Here is a 19,739-nt window from a genome sequence, read left to right on the forward strand (position 1 = left end):
AAATGGTTTTGAAACATTTAGCTATCATTGTAGGAGAACAAATTAAAAAGTTAGATCCTTTAGGGGCTCCTGGGTGGCTCAGTCAGTTAAGCGTCCTGACTTTGGCTCAGGTCATTGATCTTGTGGTTTGTGAGTTTGAGCTTTGCACCAAGCCCTGCATCAAGCTCTGTGCTGACAGCTCAGAGCTTTGAACCTGCTTCAGATTCTGTCTCCCTCTGTCTCTCTGCCCTACCCCCAATCACGATGTCTTTCAAAAATGAATAAAAACGTCAAAATTTTTTTTGAAAAAGTTAGATCCTTGTATCTGTCAACCTTAAAAGTAAAACAGCCCGTTATTTTTACCAGCAAAATGGATTTATTTGGGCATAGCAGAGGAATTGCAATACAAGACTTATAGGCCATGGCAAACCATATGTGAGTCTAGAGGTCAAAAGAGAAGAAAGTTATGTTAGAGAGAAAAGGAGGACATTGGGAGAGGCTGCTTTGTATGAAAGTCCATTGGGAAAAAAGAGATAGTCCAGGTGGTGACAGTTTCTCGTTGGCTAAGTTGTAGTATTTTCTTATTGGCCGAACTTGTTACCAGGCAAGGAGAAAGTTTTTCTCCCTCCTGCTGGAGCAGGAAAGTAGGCCTCTTCCTGTTGGGGTCTGCAATTGGCAACAAGTTGCAGGGCATGAGAGTTCCCTCCTCCAACCTCCCTACTCCATTTTCAGTGAGGTTTCCCTTTATTCAGTTTCACACATCGCAACAGACATAAAAACGAATTCCAATTGGATTGAAGTGCTAGATGAAAAACAAAACAAAACCCTATAAAAATGTTGGAAGAAGGGGTGCCTGGGTGGCTCAGTCAGTTGAGCGAGCATTGGACTATTGATCTCAGGTCAGGTTCGAGCCCACGTTGGGCTCTGCATTGACAGTGCTGAGCTTGCTTGGGATTCTCTCTCCCTCTCTCTCTATCCTTTGCTTGCTCTCTCAGTCTCTTTCAAAATAAATAATCTTTTAAGAAAATTTTGGAGAGTACAATACTTTTATAACTTTGGAGTGGGGAAAGTGTCTCCAAGAAATACTCAAAACCTAGAAAAACCTCAAAAGCCATGGAGACAGAAGTAACAGTAGCAGACTTCACTACCTAAAGTGAAGGACTCTTGATTTCAGTTCAGGTCATGATCTCACAATTGTGAGATCGAGCCCCCCATCGGGCTCCATGCTCAGTGTGGAGCCCGCTTAAGATTTTGTCTCTCTCCTTCTCCCTCTGCCCCTCCCTCCACCCCCCCCACATGCATTCTCTCCATATATATGACACAAAAATGAAAAATAAATAAAAATAAAATCTCAGATGAGAAAAGACACTGTGAACGAAGATATGTTATGCCCAGAATTTGTGATCCCCAAAGACCACTAGGGAGCCAAGTCCAATGCAAAAGCAAAAGAGCCTTTATTCAAGCTAGCTCGAGCTCAGTCCCCTACCTGCACCAACGCAGCGGTGAGATACTAGGGAAAGAGAGCGAGTTTCAAAAGCACAAAGGTTTTATAGGGGTCTAGGGGCAGTTGGTGAGGTAATGGCTGTGGCCTCAGCCGATTGGCTGGGGAAGGGTTGGAGTCCTGTTACACAGGTCGCTGGGCGTGTTTTGATCAGGAAGTTTGAACGGGTGAGCGGGGAGGTTACTCAAGGGGAGGAGGCGTGGTCTAGGTGAAGGACACAGAACAAGATGGAGTCGGCCGGCGTAGGCCCACCCTTTCAGATACTGTCATTGGTCAAATCCCCAAGATAACCAGTAGCATATGATCACACCATCTTTAAGAGTTCTGTGGTGCTGAGAAGTGGGAAGTACATGCAAGGAATGCACCACACAGATCCAGACACCAGAGAGACTCCACTTTTCTGCACCATTGTCCCCTTTGGCGGTCTCATAAAGTCCCTCCTCAAAATAAAATAAAAAAACGTAAGTACATAAAATAAAAACCAAAAAAATTACAAAGGGAACCAATTATATTGAAATACAATTGCATGTATTTGTGCTTCATTACTAACAGTAAAAAAGATGTAGCATCAGGTCTAATAACTACACAATTTTGAAGTGAGGAGCATAGATGTCTGCAGCTTCTACATCATACCCTGCCAAAATCTCTGGTCGGTGGGCAACACTAATTAGCTGGAAACGTGTAACAGCAAGCATAATTCCAAAATAGTCCTTTGGGAAAGCAACCTTAAAATTATTTGCATGACATAATTATTTCCAAAGGCAAGTGTCTATAGTCCTGGAGAAATTTAGAATTAAATTCAGAGACAATGGAAATCGAACCCATGGGACTCTATACTTGTGTTAATTTTAAAAGAACCTGTGACTATGTGATGGGTTAAGTACTTGTAATATTTAAGGTAATTTGGTATATTAGATAATACTTCTGCTTTCTCCTCCCTTACCTTACTGTCTGTCTTCCAATTCCTCCATATATTTTCCATTTCTAGACATTGGAGAGCCCACAGGAACAGTCCTTGATTCTCTTTTCTCTAGCTACACTCACCCCCTTGTAGACAACATCCATTCCTTTACTGCTGAAATAGCTTCAGACCCTATCTAGATGTTGATAACACCAAATTTAATCTCAAACCAGGCCTTTCCCCTGAATTCCTTCTTTTTTATCTAATAGCCCATTCAACATCTCCATTTGATTATCTGAAGTTTTGATATCTTGCCCTGACCACACCCCACACAAATCTGTTCTGGATCATTCCCCCCAATCAGTACGTTACAACTACAGTCGTCCAATTTCTCAGGCCAAAAACCTTGGTGTCATCCTTTTTGAGCCAATAAATGCTTATACAAATTTGGCTAACTATATGAGGGAGCATAATAGAGATTCATTTAGATATAACTCTAGCCTTTTTTTTTTTTTTAATTTTTTTTTTCAACGTTTTTTATTTATTTTTGGGACAGAGAGAGACAGAGCATGAACGGGGGAGAGGCAGAGAGAGAGGGAGACACAGAATCGGAAACAGGCTCCAGGCTCCGAGCCATCAGCCCAGAGCCTGACGCGGGGCTCGAACTCACAGACCGCGAGATCGTGACCTGGCTGAAGTCGGACGCTTAACCGACTGCGCCACCCAGGCGCCCCATAACTCTAGCCTTTGTAATAGTGTTTGGTGTACTAGCATGTATAATGTTAAATAAAATAACCTCAACTATTTAATTTTAGTTATTCCGGGGCGCCTGGATGGCGCAGTCGGTTAAGCGTCCGACTTCAGCCAGGTCACGATCTCACGGTCCGTGAGTTCGAGCCCCGCGTCAGGCTCTGGGGCTCTGATGGCTCGGAGCCTGGAGCCTGTTTCCGATTCTGTGTCTCCCTCTCTCTCTGCCCCTCCCCCGTTCATGCTCTGTCTCTCTCTGTCCCAAAAAAATAAATAAAAAACGTTGAAAAAAAAAAATAATTTTAGTTATTCCATTCCATTTCAGTTATGAATCTTCTTGTCTTCACGTACTCTCACGCAGTCCCTGGGCATGCTTATGCCGCACTGCAGCTCTTAATTCCATGTGTCTGACAAGTTCCAAATGTGGAATTCTAGCTTTCGCTCTCTTGGATGCCATTGCCACCTAGACATCTCCATCTTGAGATCTGAGAGGATCCAAAATAGGACTCTTCATTCACTTACACCTAACCTGAACCTTAGGCTCTCCACTCCATTTCAATTAAACTTGATTTACCTGGTTGTTCAATCCTAAAACCTTAGCTCCATCCTTCACTACTCTCTTTCTTTCATACCTTTGTCCAAATTATCATTAAATCCTGACAGTTTTTCTTTCAAAATACAACCCCAAAAGGGCCACTTCTCACCACGTCTCTGTTAGTGACCTTAATCTAAGCCACCATCATTTCTCACTGGACTATTCCAGTAGCTTTCTAACTAGTCTCCATACAGCTAACCATTCTCCATGCAGCAACCAGTGTTAGCCTTTTAAAAGGCCATCACTCTTCTGCATGGAGCTAAGCCCTAAAATGCCTTCCTATCCACTCAGAGTGAGGTCCAAAGCCCTTTCCAGAAGCAGTGAGCATTTATTTGTATAGGGTCTGTCTCCTCCCAACCGGAATGTAAAGCTCCATGAGAGTGAAAACCTTCTTTTTTTTCATGACTTTACAGGGCTGGGCACAGAGCAGGGACTCAATATTTGTTGCATGAAGAGTGAACAAATGGGAGTGAAAATTGAGAGTGTGAAGCAGTGTAGAAAGGCAACACTAACAACTTTATATATTTTATTTACTCTTTTGTAAAGAGAAGATATTTTTGAAGACTCAAGTCTTCAAAAATTTTAAAAGGAAAATATTTACTTATATGTGTCAACATTTACTTAAATGTGTCAAGGGCGCCTTGGTGGCTCAGTTGGTTAAGCCCTCAGTGCAGAATCTGCTTAGAATTCTCTCTCTCTCTTTTCTCTCTCTGTCCCTCCCCCTGCTCTCTTTCTCTCTCAAAACAAATAAGTAAACACTTTTTAAGTATAAAGACTGAAGGGGCACTAGAATAAGGGAAAAATCTGTAGGGCCCATGCTGGTGGAGCTGAGGAATCTGAAAATGTTAAGTCAACATCAAGAGAAAGATCAGAAGAGAGACTTCCTCTAGTCTACACTCCCTTTATAATGAGAATCAAAATCCCAGCTTTGGCCATAGCCTGTCTCATTCCTTTTGAAGATTATCTGTGCCCTTGTCCATTCTCTCATTTGTTCTTTTCCTCTTTCTCACCCTAATCACACAAATCACATCATGCAGTCAATGTGCATTTTTAAACCTCCAGGCAGCTCTCATCAACTCAAGACATGTCTATAGGAAGGATCTTCTTCCATAAAGCCCAATATCTCAAAGCCTGAAATCTCATCAAGAAGACCCAAGAAAACAGCTCTAAAAGGTCAGCAAGGTAGCACTGAATTGGGCGGGACACCTGGGTGGCTCAGTTGGTTAAGCCTCCGACTTCAGCTCAGGTCGTGATCTCACAGTGTGTGAATTTGAGCCCTGCATCAGGCTCTCAGCTCTCAGTATGGAGCCTGGAACCTGGAGCCTGCTTCAGATCCTCTGTCCCCCTCCCTCTCTGCCCCTCCCACTCATTCTCTCTCTCTCTCTCAAAAAAAAAAAAAAAAGCATTCTTCAAAGATCTGATGATGAAATTGCTATGTTAAAATTCTAATTACCAGGCATACCTTCTTTAAAAAAAGAAGAAGTTGGGAAAACCAGATATTCCTGGTAGATAAAAGGAATGCCAGAGGGGTAGCTCCAGGATTGACAGGATTGCCTCCTGGAATAGGGCCAGTCCCAGGAGGAATAAGATTTGCTAGTGCTGGACTATAGTGATGAGATTATAGTGAAAAGTACAAAGGGTAGTCAACCTAGGGTAAACACGCCTCCTTTCCTTAATCCCATCTCCACACACTTTAACCCATGAGACTAGGCTTAGACTGGGACCACATTTTAATCACTAAACTGTTCTAGAACAAGAGGCTTCATGGCTCCAATGTCCTGGAAGAATTTGAAAATGGAACTAAAATTCTGAGTCCTGTTGGATTTGGTGGAGGAAAGATGCAAGTATAAGCAGCACTAGAGGAGGGAGGACTCCACCTAATGCCATGTCAAGGCCATGAGGAGTGAGTTCTGTCTTAAACATCACATGGGAAAAACATAGCAGACACCTTAAAAGGGATTCCAACAGATTACCTAATAAAATCATTCATTTTCTCTACATCTGGTGAAAGCTGCTTTTTTTCTAATCTTTTTTTTTTGAAGCTTATTTATTTTTGAGAGAGCACGCATGTGCACATGTGCGTGAGTGGGGGAGGGGCAGAAAGAGAGAGAATCCCAAGCAGGCTCCATGCTGTCAGTGCAGAGCCTGACTCAGGGCTCGAACTCACAAACCATGAGATCTTGACCTGAGCCAAAACCAAGAGTCAGATGCTTGAACCACCCAGGAACCCCTCTAATCTTTTCTGTCTGCCTTGTAAATGTTAGCAACTACTATTTCTTGGTGAATCTATTGTCACTGAGACAGACCTTCCTCTAATGGAATAGAAGAAAACCAAGATTTCAACAAGAATGTGGATTGGGGTGAGGGTGGAGGGTGAGAAGCCATTGTTTCTGGTGATGGAGATCCTGGAATATGGAAGAGTGTTGGCCACCAGGGAGTAACTCCCACAGGGTCTTGTTATGGTTGGGTATATTCTTTTTGGCTCATGAAGATTGGGTAGTTCTTGGAAGGTTTCAGGGACTGATTTTGTTGTTGGTGGTGTTACTGCTTGTTATGCCAGATTCTAGAAAGAAAAAAAAAAAGACTAGCATTCTGCAAAGTGCATTAGTACAAAGTTACCTTTGATATTGAACATTGCACCTAAAGACTTTCTCAACCTAAGACATGCTCTGAGTGCATCGTCAAGAACACAAGGTATACACGTTGTTTCTACTTTCTTCCCACTTTTCTGCTTGTCCAAAACATGGTATACCGTATCTCTTTGGTCTTTTCTCCATCCGTTAGCCATGCATGGAACACCCATCTAAGGTCCTTGCTCATGCCCCCCACACCACTCCATGTCTTTCACCTAGACACCTCCATTCCTCCATCTAGAATGACTCTCCTAAGATATTCTTAACTGTGGAAAAAAACTTCCTCATCTTTAGAGTTCCGTGTAAAGTACTGTCTCTTCCATGAAACTCTATTTCCCCACAACTGGAATTAATCTCTCTCATGTCTACAGAAATTTATTTTTAATCTTTTCAGGTTTTATTTTGTCATCTATTTCATTGTGCATTTATTTTCTCCACTGTGTTGTAACCTCCTTGAGGACTGCAGCCATTTTGCCCCTTTCTGTATATTCCACTTTCCCTCCAGCGCCTTTAAACATGGTGGGAATTTGTAGAATTCTGAGGGCAGTATTTTCATTGGGAGTGTAAGTTCCAGCAACAAGAATTGTGTGGCCTTTAAGTGCCTAAACTTTGAATGCAAGTGGCCTGGGGTGGAATCCCAGTCCAACCACTTAACCAGCTTGTGACCTTGGCTGGTTGCTAATTCTCTCTGAACCTCGATTCCTTCATTTTTAAAGTGGGAATAATAACACTTAGTAACAATAGAGTTGTTGTGACAAGCAAATGAGGCAAATGTAAAGTACGTGGCACAGTGCCCAGCACATAGAAAAGACTCAACTAATGGTAGCTGTTTTTATTAGTAGTAGTATTACCACTAGCATTAAACCTTTGTGCAGAAACCAATATTCTCATCTTATGTTAATCTATTTAATTTTTTTTTAATGTTTATTTATTTTTGAGAGAGACAGAGCACGACAGGAGAGGGGCAGAGAGAGAGAGAGACACAGAATCTGAAGCAGGCTCCAGGCTCTGAGCTGTCAGCACAGAGCCCGATGCAAGGCTCAAACTCACGAACTGTGAGATCATGACCTGAGCTGAAGTAGGACACCCAACTGACTGAGCCACCCAGGCGCCCCTGTTAATCTATTTAAATAAATTGGGAGGAAATAGGCTAGAGAGGAGATTTTGCCAGCCAGCCCTGCCAATTCCAAGGACTCCTCCATAAACAGCAAGGACTCCTCTATAAAGAATAATCATTTTATAACAGTGCTGTCCAGTAGAAATACAATGTGAGTCCCATATGTAATTTAAAATGTTCTACTAGTCACATTAAAAAAAGCAAAAAGAACAGATAAATTGATTTTAATATATTTTAATATATTTTATTTAACCCAATACCTAAAATATTATTACAGCATAAATCAATACAAATATTTATTAATGAGAACCTTTAACGTTTTTTGGATCAAGTTTTCAAAGCTCAATGTGTACTTTACCCTTGCAGCACATCTCAGTTTGCACTAGCCTCATTCAAGTGCTCAATAGCTATATGTCTCTGGTGGCTACCATACTGGAAAACTCAGATTTATAACACTGGATTTTAAAACATTGGTCTTACTAGTGAGTCATATCACACAAGGTTTTCACTGAATGTAATTGGTATAACAGAACAATATGCTTTTCTGGAAATGCTTAGAGCTAAGAGTGAACACTGGTTCTGGTCTTGACTTTGACATTCACCTGGTTGATTTGGGCAAACCATTCATTTTGCTGTGCTTTATTTCTCACATCTGTCCTGGGGCTTAGCTAGGTCACAAGGCCATAAAAAATGTGACCAGTCCCTCAGTCAGGTCAATCTCATCACCACCAAAACCCCTAGCCCTAAGCCTGAGACCTGAAACACATACACCTACACATCTTACCTATGGTGGAATTTACTAGATCAAGTCAGCCTCTATAAAATTTATTAACTGAGGCATTACTAAAACTTGGGTTCTTAGAGTTTACTTTATGCCTTTGGTCTTTTCCTCAGAGTTTAGGCCTGCTTATCAGAGTGTTATTCTTAGAATTTGAGTAACACCTGATTCAGTTGTTTACATATCTTGCCCTGGGAACCAACTCAGGGTCCAGATGCTGGCAGCAGGCACAAGGAAACGGGAGGGAAAGCAAGAGGAAGGGCCAATCTAGTAGCTCTGGCAACCCCACATTAGGCTTATTCTTGATGTGCCACATTGCTGTTGGTTTCATGGTTGAGATTTTACTTGAACAAAGGGTTAAAAAAAAGTTTGAAACCCAGCTCTCCTCTTGCCTTTCATGTGGAGGGGAGGACTACAATATTTGCCCAAGGTTTCACAGCCCAACCCCAGTTTTAGTGTATTTTTCACCAATGCCATATTATCTCCCCTAGTTTCACCTGTTGATGTTAAGAGTTTTGGTTGTTTGGGGTTTTTTTTTTCCTTCTTTTTTGGAAGAACTTAGTGGATTTATGCCGTTCTCATAGAAACACCTTTTCACAACTGAGGCCTGTTGACAGGAATGAACTGGTCACCCTGAGTTCATTTCACTTCAGCAGCTGTGATCTTGTGAGGGGAAGCAGCTGGGCAAGGAAGGAGGCTTGCCTTTGCCTCTTCTGTGACCCACAGGTGAATAGAAGTCACCAGGTGACAGCAGTTCCCTGCCCAGCCGAGAAAAATGGGATCCATGAGCATTCTGGTGGCTTTCCTCCCTAGTCTTTCTACTCAGAATCAATCCATAAACACAGCATTAGCAGAAGACAGATATTCACTCAGGCGCACAGCACCAATCTTGAATGTATGTTTTAAAGCATAAAATAACTTTATTCTGACCTTACCCCAGATTGCTAGAACAGCATCCAATGACCAAAAATGATTTCAGCAGCTAAGGTTGATTTGTGTTCAAGGCCCAGACAGTTTCCACCATTCACCCTGTTTTCTCAACTCAAAGCTGCATTTTCTCTTGCTTAAAAAATTTGCATATTTTCTCAGTGCCTGTTTCTGACTCACAATAAACAATGCCCAGACCTCCTGCCAAAAAAATGTCCAAATGTGAAATAGTTGCTATAATAGTCGTTTTTGTGATGGCAACTTTGAGCTGTGTGCTTTTAAATTATAATTACTTTTTTTTTCCCTTACAAAAGATGTGTATCTGTCTTGATTGCTGTAATTATGATTCTATACCAGCAAACAGTTATAAAAGATTCATGTCATCACTGTGCTTCATAAAACCCATGCCCTTCAATAAGCTTCCTTTGGCGACTGTTTATGTGTTTGTGTTTAATTTGTGGCAGAGAAATCTAATGAGAAGCCATTAATCATTGAGTGCATATAAAAATCTGTGTCTTTAAATAGGCAGAAGTGGATAAGGCAAGCCCATTATTGGCATGACATGATTTAGAATCACAGAATCTTAATAGGGAAAGCAACTTGAGAAAAATAATGTAGTCCAACCTCATCTTACAGATGACATTCAAAATTGCGAGGGGAGTAACATGTGGCTTAGTGATTGAAGACACAATGGGAACACGAATGGGGGACCAAGTTCTAATCCTGAACCTGGCCCTAAAGAACAATGGCGCAAACCAACCTGACTTCCTCATGCATCCTTGTTTTCAAGGATGATGGATGGAATCCATGGTTTGCTGAGGTGCCTCAGGGGCCTACCTTAGGTAGGAGAAAAGAGGGACACAAAGATAGACCATGACACCCACCTCCTACCCATTCAATTAGAGCAGTTCTACTTGAATCTGGTAATGATTTAAAAGGGAATTCATTGGCTTTGTTCCCCCACTTTTTAAAGTTTAACGTTTACTGATGTCCTTTCTCCAAGTCTTAGGATTGGAGTGAATTGATGAAATCTCTTATCTGCGGCTTGCTGTGTCCCTTTTTTCATGCAGCAACTCTTCACTGAGCACCTTCTGTGCTGGTTACTGAGTATGCAGTGGTTATAAACACAGGCTCTGCACTCAAAGAGCCCACAGTCTGTCGCAGAAGAGAGTGGTGATCACTCTGGAGAGTTAAGCCCAGGGAGCCCTAGGAACAGATAGGAGGGGCAATCAATCTGTCAGAGATTGGAGGAGGAAGAGAGGGTAGGCCTTCCTTTTAATGTTCTTTACTTTCTTTTCTGTCTTTAATAAAAGCTACCAGGAACTTCTTTTAGAAAAAGATGAGAAACTAAAGATTTTTTTTAATACTTTATCTATTTTTTAAAAAATAGGCTCCTTACCTATCATGGAGCTTAAACTCACAACCCCAAGATCAAGAGTCGCATGCTCTACCCACTGAGCCAGCTAGGCACCCCAAGAAACTAAAGTTCTCAGAAAATTGTTACAAACTCTTGTCACTCGCTGACTGTAACCCTAAGCAAACTGCATAATCCGTATGAAACTCCACGCCAATATCTGGATATACAAGACTAGTAATAATAGAATGTACCTCAAAGCATTGTCACAAAGATTAAATTAGATGATGTATGAAACAGCACTTATAAAACCATAAAGCACCATAAAAATGTTGACTGTTATTGTTGCTAGCACTTGGCTGAAGGCTTTAATTCCAATTAACCTACATGATCTTTCTCCACTAAACCAAGATTCTGGTCCTTCAGAGATTTGGCTCATGGTGAGCAACTGGGGAAAATGCCATTTCACAATATGTCACAATTAATAGCAATAACACTTTTGAAATCTTCACTAAAAGCAGATCGTCTTGAGTTTTAGTACAAAGAAAATGTGTTCGATTTCTTTCAACCACCATTATATCCAACTCTTGGCTGACTTATGATCAAATGGTTGGCATAACTTCTCACTGTTTGTGGGTCTATTTAGAGGGTTCCTCGTGTTCTTCCTTCCTTTTACGTTGGGGTTCTCCAGACCTCTGCCCTTGCTCAAACCCCACCAAAGGTCAAAACATCAGAATACATTAAAGATAACTAAAACAAGTGAAGTGGGCAGGCCAGTGAAGGGGGAGTACATACCTCATCTGATGCAGGAGGTCTCGCTCAATGCCAGCCTTCCCTTGAAGGGCCTTGGTATCATGAGATGGTCTGTATTTTTCAATGGAATCTAATTTTTTTTTTGATGTGGGTGTGAATTATCCCAGTTTGTAAATGCTCCACCTTTCCTCCACTTCCTAACTCAAGTCTTTTTCACTTAAAGGATTTGGATCAACTCAAAATTTAAAATCACTCTTGTGCTTAAATCCTGTGCCTCCCTCTTGCCTAGGAATAGAGTTCAAGTTCTTTAATTTGACATCTTGGATCTTCTGGACATACAATGTCCAGACCACTAGCCAGGCACAGCTCCTTCAAGAAGCTCTCAGTCTCTTTGGGAGAACCTGGTAGAAACAGGTCCCAGCACAGAATTCCCAAAGCTGCCTGTGGGGTTCTCCCCTTGCCCACTGCATAAGGATTGCAGACATGTGTGTTGGTGGACTCCTTGAGGAAAGAGACTGGTGTTTGGAGCACAATACTTGCTCAAGATTTGCTGAATGAATGAATGAATGAATGAATATGATAAAGGTTAATTATAAGCCACCCCTAGAGTTGGGTTTTTCAGGCTTCATCTGGGTTTAAAATAAATCCAGTCAGGGGTGCCTGGGTGGCTCAGTCAGTTAATCATCTGACTCTTGATTTTGGCTCAGGTCATGATGTCACAGTTTGTGGGTTCAAGCCCCACATCAGGCTCCATGCTGACAGCACATAGCCTGCTCGGGATTCTCTTTCTCTCCCATTCTCTCTCTGTCCCTCCCATGTTCTTCCTCTGTCTCTGTCTCTCTCAAAAATAAATAAAATAAACTTTAAAACTTTTCTTTAAAAATAATATCCAAGTAACCACAATTCACACCAGTTTTTTTGTTGTTTTGCTTTTTACATTCAAACCTAAGAAAGAAAAAAATTCAAGACAAAACAAAAGACCAAATACCAGTTCTACCTCTACTGTTACTATATCTCTGGTATTTCTACCAGGGTTAAATCAGGTCCCATTCATTGTCTTAACATTCTATAATTTCCAAATTGTAAGAGAACTGACACTCCTTATGAGGATCCTTAAAACATAAGCTATTTGAATAAAGGATGATAAAATCTCTTATGAAACATGAAATTAAAAATAAAAGTGGAGGGGCGCCTGGGTGGGTCGGTTGGTTAAGCGGCCGACTTCGGCTCAGGTCGTGATCTCGCGGTTTGTGGGTTCGAGCCCCACGTCAGCTGGGGTTGACAGTTCAGAGACTGGAGTCTGCTTCAGATTCTGTGTCTCCCTCTCTCTCTGCCCCTCCCCTGCTTAAGCTCTGTCTCTCTCTGTCTTTCAATAATAAATAAACGTTAAAAAAAATAAAATAAATAAATAAAAGTGGAAAACATTTGATAAAGGTTAAAAGATTTTCTAATCCATTTCCTTTTCCAAATTCCAGAATATCCTTTCCTTGAGTGCTGAAATTTAACCGTTCTGTACTATGTTACAGCACTTACTTGTTAGTCATGATCCTTCATACATCAAACTAATGAATGGAAACAGTCCATTTAAGAATAAGTTAGATTTGCTGGTCGTTACGGTGACATTTTTCTCAAAAAAAAAATAATAATAATACGTATAGCATACTTTGTTAATAGTATGTTCAAAGAGGATTCCTGGAAGATTTTTCAAAAGGAGTGGTGTTGCTACATGTGGTTTGTTTGTTTGTTTGTTTGTTTTTCACTCTGGAATACCAAAATTAATATGATTCCCTGGTTCTGTGTCTCCTACCCAGAGTAGCTTTAAATGAAATCTGGCTTATAGAGGTTTATTCATAACTTCTTGATCTTTCACTTATTGCATATTTCTATGAAGGAAGAAGATGTTTTAACACTTAAGGGTCTTATTTATGAAATATGGGAAAAGGCAGAAATATGTGCTGAGGAGACCCAAGTTGCCCCAAGGGCATTATTGCTGCAGATTTCCCAAAGAGAAAGTGGGACTTAAAAGAAGCAATTCTCAATATTTCCCCCAGACTTAAAACCTTGTAATTCAGATGAACTCTGAACTGAGACTCTTTGCATCTCATTTTCTCATTAGGTTTTATTACAGCCAACAAAACTTTCAGTGGTGAATTACTTCCTTCTCAGGGGTATACCAGACTCCCATCATGTCTGTACAAACTAAAATAATGAAATGGTTTATAACCAAGCCTTAGGAAAAAAAAAAGAAGAAGAAGAAAAAAAAAAAAAAGAAAAAAAGAAAGGGCAGTAGGGCCTTCTTATCTCTATGCTAACCTAAGTGTGGTTTTTCTAGTCCTTTTACTTGCCTATTGAAAAAACAGAATTAAAAAATGGAAATGCCACTTGGCTTGAAACACCATTTAAAATCATTTAAAGATTTCTCTTTTAAGTTCCCTTAAAAGACAAGTCACTTCCGCAAGAAATATGGACAAATTAGTCTTAAACCCATGGCTCAGATAGGACTTAAGGTAGTAAATACATGCTTCCAAATGTGGTCATGGTGTTAAGAAATGATATCTGTTCCACGCACCTAGTTCGGAAGAGCCAGCATAAAAACAAATACTTTTGTTTTAACACAGAAGGTTGAAAAGCATTTTGTTTCATACTTTTATGTTACGTTCTGCATTTATAAGAGCTATTTCATGTTTACTATGTATCAAGCATAGGACTGGTTCTTGCCCTCAAAGAACTTATAATTCAGTTGAGAAGCCAAAGCTTAACATGATTTTAAAAAGAAAGGATTAGCAGAAAACAGAGTGTAATTAAGTGTTAAACAATGTGGTACAGATGCTAAGTGACCTAGGAGATCAGAGGAAGAGAAAGATGGCTGTGGGCTGGGACTGTCAAGAGTATATATTTTCCATAAACTCTTAAAATTATGCCACGTTTAAAAGTTGTTATGATTGCTGCTCATTTGTAATTTTAAATCATTTGCATGATTCACCATTGCTTTCCAACCAGTAGCTGTTCGAAAGGGCTTAAAAGAAACAGTTGATGTTGGCAGGAGACGTATCTTTAGCAAATCTCCTGGATTTGCCAATGAGGGAAAAACATACCTTCCTGTTGGATAACAGACACGAGAACTAAGCAGATCTTGCATGGAGAATATGCGATTTAATGAGCAGGAATACAGAACTCTGGCTGCAATTTTTGGTATGCATTTTTGTCTCTATTAAACTTTTTTTCTTCATGCTAAACAACTTCTAAGTTTTGGAGCTGAGTCGAGCTTTTTCCTTGTTTAGATCTATTTTCACAATATATTTTTCTTTCTAAGAAAAGTGAACTAAAACTGCAATGAGAATTTTCTAATTCCTAAAAATAATGGCACTTGAGGGGACGGGTGTGAGGGGAGTGGGGGCAGTGGGGGGGGTGGGGGGTGGACAAGGAGGATGTTTAGCTTCCTTTAAAATTGAAGCATCAATCTGCACAGGAACTTATCTTTTGAAATCACAAACCTTCAAGTGTGCATTTACACTCTTGGTCCTAAAATGCTTTTTACTTTATAGTTCAGCAAATATCCTGGTCTCTGTGCGCGTTGCTTTTTCAGTCTTTGCAATGCAAAGTTGGAGCTAAATTAGATTTGTTATAACAGAATTTAAACTGCTAACATAGAGGCATGTCTCATCTTGTGTTTTGAGTAACTTTAGGCAAGTTTAGAGAATAGTAGCAAGCACTTTTTCCCCTCCATACTTGTTGCGTTCTGGGTCTTCCCAAGAAATGTCAGTTATTTCCCCCAATTCTGAAAAGAGGGACTCTTTCATAACAGTGTACAACCAGGCAAAAGAGCACTCTCGTGTTTCCTTCAGGGGGAGGAAACCTGTAATAATGCGAGATAATTAAATTTCGTCTTAGAAGAGTCTTCTTTGAAACGTTCTAATCAAGACTTCCAGCTTTCTGAGTGTGTGTGAGCTTTATTTTGCAATTCTTCCTGGTCCCGGTTCTGCATTCCTAATGAAAGTGAACTGACAAAGCGTGAAAGTGGTCTAAGGAGCAAAACAGAGCCAGCAAGCATGCTTCTGGTGAGCCAAGATTAATCAGTATTCCAGAAACCTCGGGTTTGCGCCCTCCTTCCCTGTGGTGTTTTCATTTTTCCCCACTCCCCCTGTCCCGGGCGCAGACTCCTCCCCTTTTCTTAAGTTGCCCCGATAGTAACTTGCAGTTTCAGAGCGCATGCATGCCGGGCTCGTGGCGTTCGTTACTCTTCCGTACCTGCTGCGGAATTCACCTTGTCATTGCCTGGGGTACCTTCCACCCGTTACAAAATCCGAAAAGGTAAGTCTGACGTCCTGTCTTGCCGCCGGGCTTCCCCTCTCCATGCACGTCTCCGCCGATGGATTTTGTTTCGCGAGCAGAGGAGCAGCGAGAGTGAAAAGCTAGCCATTTTGGTAGATAAAGTCCACGTTAGTAATTTAATGTAATGAGCGCATGGTGTCCGCTTATGCCGTGTCCGCTCTTAACTCGGAGTTGAGTCATTCAGGGTGGACTGGGGGTAGATTGTGGTTCGGGAGCTAGAAAAGAATCAAGGCTGAGCTGGTCTGTTTAAAAGTGACTGGAAAGGGAACCAGAGGCTAGTTTAAAAAAAAAAAAAAAAAAAAAAAAAAAACTGGTCTCTCGTCTGTCCCCTTCCTCACTTCTCCCTAAACTTCTAATCTGCCGTGACGTCTTCAACAAGCCGTAGGTCTTATTATCACTGTCCCCAAGCTGCAATTTTATTTAAAAGTCAAAACTGTTAAGACGAGTCTCTTTTTCCACACTTGGATTTGCCAAAAGCTCCGGAGGAGTCTTTTGCTTTCCAGTTACCTCCCCCGCGGACGCACACGCTGGCTGTTGGCGTTGCCATATACACACGTCCACAGGCACCACTGATTTTTACTTGGATTGATCTCGGGAAAGATTGTGGATTACAAACCTTATACAACCGGAGGAATCCTTTGATTTTTTTCAAAAGAACCGATTTCCACCCGGGAGAGATTGACTTAGATATTTGAATAACCTAGGAGCGCTTTAAAGAAACTAGAAACCACACGCTGTAATGTTTGGAATGAAAATTGGATTCGCCTCATCTGTTCTAGAAATTCTAAAATTTTGAAATACCCAGAAGTCGGTGATGGTTTCCTCAGGAGACTCCGATATGATTGCCACAAAGACAAATGCTACTTTGTACTTATACTTGTGATAAAAATGGAAATAAATGAATTACGATTACAGATAATGCATAGATAGGCTCAGAGAACTTGGCTTGTTTCAGAGAAAAGATTAAAAAGTTACCCTGCAAAATAGTCAAATATATTTCCCAAGTCCTGTGCATATGTTCTTTTCATTGCGTTCTTTTCATGATCATATTTATTAGCTGATATTATCGTGGTTTTTTTTTCCTTAATGAAGAAAATCTTTATCATTTAAAACAGAAAGCCCTGAGGATGAAATATCAATATCTTAATTCATTTTATTGACCTGGTTACGCCTTCACCGGGTACACAACATAAGCCAGCAAGTAATTATTGAGCGCTTCCTGTGCGTTCAATTCAATTAGACATTTATTGAGGGTGAACATTGTGCAAAAAGCACTTGGCTGGTTCTGGGGGAGACTGAGGGGGTGGGGGCTGCTTAGTCACACTCGGCTCCGATGAACCCTTTTACAGCCTCATTGGAATAGGAAGGGCAAATTTTTAAAAATAGAACACACATTTCTGCTGGTAGATTCTGAACTGATGCACATTTCCCACACGTGGTCCTGTAAAATATGCACCTCCCACCCAGCCTTGAAACCTGGCATTGCGACTCTCTAGCTCTTGATTCCTACTGAGATTATGCAGCGTGCCAACAGCTTGCCCTGCTGTGGGGCAGCCCTGATTTCTCACCCCTGCAGGCTGTAACTCTTGTCTCTCCTCTCCTTGTTCTAGTTGTGTTCTCTAACACCAAAGAGGTCTGGCTTTCCGGGGGTGATTCCGAGACGTTGAAGTGCAAAGAAAAGACATTCCTACAGAAGTAAAATATGACTAAAACCAACGGAGAAGAGCCCAGGATGGGGGGCAGGATGGAGAGATTCCAGCGAGGAGTTCGTAAGCGCACACTCTTGGCCAAGAGGAAAGTGCAGAGCATCACAAAGGAGGATGTTAAAAGTTACCTTTTTCGGAATGCTTTTGTACTGCTCACTGTCACTGCAGTCATTGTGGGTAAGTCACTTGATAACAACCGGAAAAAAAAAAAAAAAAAGGATCTTGTTTCTCTGGGGCATCTGGCTCCCTGGGCGTATTATCAGATGGACTGATCGTAGGTATTCAAAATAATAGTCTAGGCTTTTTTCTCCCACTAAATGACAGTCTGTTGGCATGTTTGAAGCAATATATGGTAAACACACCAGAATCTGAAAGAAGCATCATTTGGCATTATGCAAATCAATCGATTGTGTGGAGAAGAGAAACAAATCAAATGCTTTCCCATCTCATGGAAGCATAAAAGAGTGACAATTTAATCATTAGGCCTGAGCAGTTAAATAACAATAAAAACAAGCAAACATATGCTAGATTTGGCCCAAATGTAATCATACAATGTCGCTTTCACTTAAAGCTAATTTATGCAATTAGTACATGAGATACAGGTTCCTAATAGTAATTATATTCTAACCATTCTAATGGGTGCTGACTTGAAACTGGGTATCATGCCTAGAGGTAGAGACTTTTACGTGTTTGCATCTCCCATCCAGTGACTGGAAAAGGTAAATTGAGACAAATGTTACCACAGATCTTTTTCATTCATTTCTTGCCATAAATAACTATCCCTTCTCTGCAACGTTGCAGCCTCTTACAAACTTAGCATTGTTAACAGCAACCTGTACTAATAAAACATTGTTTTGTTTGATTTATTGGAATCTGAAATTATTGTTTATTATTTATGGGTCGCAGATAGCTGAAAAAACTACTTACTGGGAAATTTTGACTGAACAAATACAGAAATCTTTAGGCTGGTAAACGTGCAAGCTAATGCCATGTTATAAAAAATTAAATTTCTACTAATCCGACCCAAAAGGGGGAGGGGGCATTAGTGTACAATTTTAATCTCTGTCTTGGAGTTTGCCAAGGTCTCTATCAAATATAAAGAGGTAATGACAATAAAAACTAAGACAATTTTGTGGCATGTAAATATAACCGTATTCAAAAAGATAGGATTCTTAAATTGCAAATAGGAATACGACAGAATAGTTTGTCGCAAGACTTTCAATATATTCCATCTCAATATGTTTTTGCCCCTTTTAGTAATTGTTGGTCATCAATGACCGTTCAATTCATTTTAGAGATGTTCAAAGAGAAAATGTCCTGATTGACTCAGGGACATAATGGCTTTCTTTAGTAGGTTCCCAGGTTTAAATACATTCCTGAAGGAAGTATTTCAGTGCTTTGTCGTTGTCTTGGAAGTTGATGTAACACTCGGCAAGCTCAATTCATTTTTTGCTTTGAATTACAGTCGTTGCCAAGCCAAACAATAGCTGCCAAATAATAATAATAGTGAACACTGATGGAGTACTGTTACAGCTGCTTAAGTAGTGTTTTGCCTAGATTAGCTTACTTCATCCTCAAACAAGCCTATGAGTGAATGGGCAGGAATGATTAGTATGATCCTTATTTTAGAGATGAGAATACTGAGCATGGAGAGATCAAACAACTTGCCCAAAGTCATGCAGATAGTAAACGCTAGAGCTCAAAGTCAGACTCAAGCTATCTAGGCCTGGGGCCATTCTCTTAACCACTTTGCCATCCTGCCTTTGTGCTCTGCAAACTAGTTGGCATCTTGTGAGAGATTCCAGGAAGAGAAATGCTGCTATGTCTTGGTAGAGGCCAATTAGCAAGCAGTGCTACATGCATTCACATAGCATTGTCATTTTACTATATGATTTACCCAGTCAGACCCACAGAAAACTTATAATTCTCCTACAGATGATTAAGCCACATCCCTGTCATGCATTTAGCAAATACTCATTTATTCTACAATCCTGTACACATAATAATAGAGCTCAGTGATACTGGAGTATGTTTGGAAAAGATGCAGAAACATTTATTCAACATGGTGTTCCAAACACAAGAAGAGTTCAATTTCTAGAACAGAAATGTTTCAGTTAAAGAATAAAGGAATGGAAAGTAATAAAACCTGCACATGGAAAGCAGATTGATGGAGAAGCAAGTTCCTAAGTGATTACAAAGACATATCTCTAATAGAAGGAAGATAATGCCAGGACTTAATGGTCCATTTTCTCTATGAGTTCTGGGATCATTTCCTAGCCCAGCGAGGACTTTCCTAAGATTTGTGAGAGTTGCAGTGAGTTGGCTGAGCTGGGGTAGATAACTTGGCAGGATGTCCTCATGGTTGGCTTTACTAATGGAAACTGAAGAGGTAGAAGTAATAAGAAGAAGGCACTAA

General features: G+C 40.6%; 1 protein-coding gene across 1 annotated transcript in view; it reads left to right on the top strand.

The window, feature by feature from the left end:
• The first annotated feature begins 15,436 nt into the window (after positions 1–15,436).
• The window catches only part of SLC1A3 (solute carrier family 1 member 3), a 79,647-nt gene continuing 75,344 nt past the window's right edge, over positions 15,437–19,739 (top strand). Inside the window, exons 1-2 of the mRNA XM_058717588.1 lie at positions 15,437–15,596; positions 17,228–17,500. Of these exons, the coding sequence (XP_058573571.1) occupies positions 17,320–17,500 (181 nt within the window). The 5' untranslated portion in view covers positions 15,437–15,596; positions 17,228–17,319. The remainder of the gene's footprint in view (positions 15,597–17,227; positions 17,501–19,739) is intronic.

This window comes from Neofelis nebulosa, chromosome 1 (assembly GCF_028018385.1).
Source record: "Neofelis nebulosa isolate mNeoNeb1 chromosome 1, mNeoNeb1.pri, whole genome shotgun sequence".
Classification (NCBI taxonomy): domain Eukaryota; kingdom Metazoa; phylum Chordata; class Mammalia; order Carnivora; family Felidae; genus Neofelis; species Neofelis nebulosa.